Source organism: Arvicola amphibius, chromosome 10 (assembly GCF_903992535.2).
Source record: "Arvicola amphibius chromosome 10, mArvAmp1.2, whole genome shotgun sequence".
Taxonomy (NCBI): domain Eukaryota; kingdom Metazoa; phylum Chordata; class Mammalia; order Rodentia; family Cricetidae; genus Arvicola; species Arvicola amphibius.
Window position 1 is genome coordinate 96,501,582 of NC_052056.1, and position 3,151 is coordinate 96,504,732.

Below are 3,151 nucleotides of genomic sequence, written 5' to 3' on the forward strand. Positions count from 1 at the left end.
ACTCGGGAGTTAAGAGCTTGGTTACTTTCCCATATGACTTGGGTTCAATTCCCAACACCCACATCATGGCTCATGATCTTCTGTAACTCCATTTCCAGGAGATGCAGTGCCCCTTTCTGGCATCCAGGCACTATATGCACGTGGTGCACAGACATACAGGCAGGAGAAATATCCATAAACATAAAATAATAAAAAGCTAATGTCTGCATGTAAAGTACCCTGCACATATAATAACCATACCTGATGAAAATTAAAAAAAGAATAAAATTTTTTTCCCGACTTATTTCTGAAGTTGTGTCTCTTGCATCACACTCCTGTCCTCTCCTGGTTCTCTCAGGGGATGAGGAAAGGATGTGGAGGTGGAACCAGACTGCTCTGGAAGACTTCATCCTTCAAGGGCTCTTTGATGACTCCTTCAAACACCTTTGCCTTTTTCTCCTGATCATGCTGGTGTTCCTTATTGCACTGAGTGGCAACAGCCTCACCATCTTCCTCATATGTGCTGACCCCCGTCTTCACACACCAATGTACTTCCTGCTCAGCCAGTTGTCCCTCATGGATCTGATGCACGTCTCCACAACCATTCCCAAGATGGCGAGCAACTACCTGTCTGGCAAGAAGTCCATCTCGTTTGTGGGCTGTGCCATCCAGCACTTCATGTACCTGTCCCTTGGTGGTGCAGAGTGTGTCCTCCTGGCTCTCATGTCTTATGACCGCTATGTTGCCATCTGTCACCCCTTACGCTACACTGTGCTCATGAGCAGATAAGTAGGGGTGATGATGGCTGTCATATCATGGTTGAGTGGATCTGTGGACTCCCTAATCCACACATCCATCTTGATGAGCTTCCCTTTCTGTGGTTCAAGAATCATCCAGCACTTCTACTGTGAATTTCCAGCTGTTGTGAAGCTGGTGTGTGGGAACATCACTGTGTATGAGACCACAGTGTACATCTGCAGTGTTGTTCTTCTTCTCCTCCCCATCATTCTTGTCTCTACATCCTATGGATTCATTCTGCACAGTGTCATGCAGATGCGTTCAGCTGGGAGTAAGAGGAATGCCTTTGCTACATGCAGCTCTCATCTCATTGTGGTTTCTCTTTGGTATGGTGCTAGTATGTTTTCCTATATGAGACCCCGATCCCAGCGCACTCCATTCCAAGACAAAGTTGGCTCTGTTTTCTATAGCATCATTACTCCTACCCTGAATCCCCTGATTTATACTCTCAGGAATAAGGATGTTGCCAAGGCTCTGAAGAAAGTGTTGAGGAGAGATCTTTTCACCTAGTGATCACTGTTAGTTTTCTAGAATATGTAGTGGGGTATGATATGTCTTGGACTACGTAGTGGATTCCAGGCTAGATAAGTCTATATCTTGAGACTGTATCTCAAAAAAGATAGATGATAAAGTGAATCAAGAAAATATAAAATTGTTTACACTATTGATATTATTCATAAGAGAATTATAAAAACATGCTTATAGTTTTTATTCTTACAGGATGGCATTTATTTTAAACATTTTTATTTATTTATTTATGTGTGTGTGTGTGTGTGTGTGTATGTGGGCTCATATGTTTGAAAGAGTCTAAGGAGGCCATAAGATTGGGTGTTGGTTTGCCTGGAGCTGTTGGTTGTGACCTGACTGATACGGGTTTCAGGAACTGAGCTCCGGTCCTCTGTAACAGTAGAAAATGCTCATAACTACAGAGCCATCTCTCCAGCAACCCCCTTTTTGGAGATTGATGGAGGAATCTCATTGGTTAATAAAGAAACTGCCTTGGCTTTTTGATAGGGCAGAATTTAGATAGGTGGAGTAGACAGAACAGAATGCTGTGAAGAAGGGAAGTTAGTCAGATGCTTTAGGCAATCGCCATGCTTCTCCTCTCTGAGACAGTCGTCATGAAGCCAGCCACCAGATCAGACATGCTGAATCTTTCCTGGTAAGCCACCATCTTGTGGTGCTACACACATTACTAAGTATGGGTTAAAGCAAGATGTGAGAATTAGCTAATAAGAGGCTGAAACTAATGGGCCAGGCAGTGTTTAAAAGAATACAGTAATTATTTTGGGGCATAAGCTAACCAGTGGCTGGGAGCTGGGTGGCAGGAAGTGGCCCGCAGCTCCCTCACTACAGTAGATTAATTTTTAAAATTTACACAATATATGTACATACAATTATATATATATACATACATACATACATATGTTTGTATTCATGTATCAGTAGTCTCTCTACCCATTACATATTTATTTGTCCACAATTGATCATAGTTTCTTGCCTAATAAGTTGACTCAAATCCAGATTTCTTAGGTATCTGGCGATTCACATTCCAGTGTGAATTGTGGTTAAGCTTTCTATTTTTTGTTTTTATGTGTGTATGTGTATATATTTACATGTGTGTGTGTAACACCCGATTCTGTGTTACCCCCTCGGTACAGTTCATGCTCCACTGTACCGTACGCGAGTCAGGCAAGGGCCTGGAGATTGAAAAAACACACAAAGAGACCTGGGTCATTCGAAAGGAGATCAGTCAAATGCCGCTTATTTAATTTTGGGGAAATCCTTATATACCTCACTGCTGTGCAAGGATTTCCACCCAGGCAGGTGGGAAATTACCATACCAATGATGGAGTCAACAATGCCCTACAGCTAATCACCAGGCGGGGCAGAGGAAGCACAGGAACAAACAGGATGCTTAGTTAGCTGACCAGAAACTGTCCTCAAGATGAGCCCCAGGAACAAGGGTAGACCCTGGCCCTACATGTGTGAATATACATATGTGTAGCAAGGAGAGGGGGCCCTTTGTTTGTTCTGGCTGCTTGGCTAGCTTACACCTTACACCTGAAACAATTACACAAAAAGTGTATTCATTAAAACACTGCCTGGCCCATTAGCTCTAACTTCTTATTGGCTAATTCTTACAACTTAATTTAACCCATTTCTGTCAATCTGTGTATCACCACGTGACTGTGGCTTACTGGCAAGATTCTAACCAGCATCTGTCTCAGGCAGGATATCCATGGCGTCTGCCACTCTGCCCTTCTTCTCAGCATTCAGTTCTGTCTATTCCACCTACCTAAGTTCTGTCCTATCCACTAGGCCAAGGCAGTTTCTTTATTCATTATCCAATGAAAGCAACACACAAACAGAA

The 3,151-nt window shown here is 42.9% G+C and overlaps 1 protein-coding gene across 1 annotated transcript; it reads left to right on the forward strand.

Moving 5' to 3' along the window:
- Positions 1 to 351: 351 nt before the first annotated feature.
- LOC119824357 (olfactory receptor 2AE1-like) lies at positions 352 to 1,287 on the forward strand. Its single transcript, XM_038344476.1, is given in 1 exon segment — positions 352 to 1,287. A coding segment is annotated over 1 exon segment (936 nt).
- Positions 1,288 to 3,151: the final 1,864 nt, after the last annotated feature.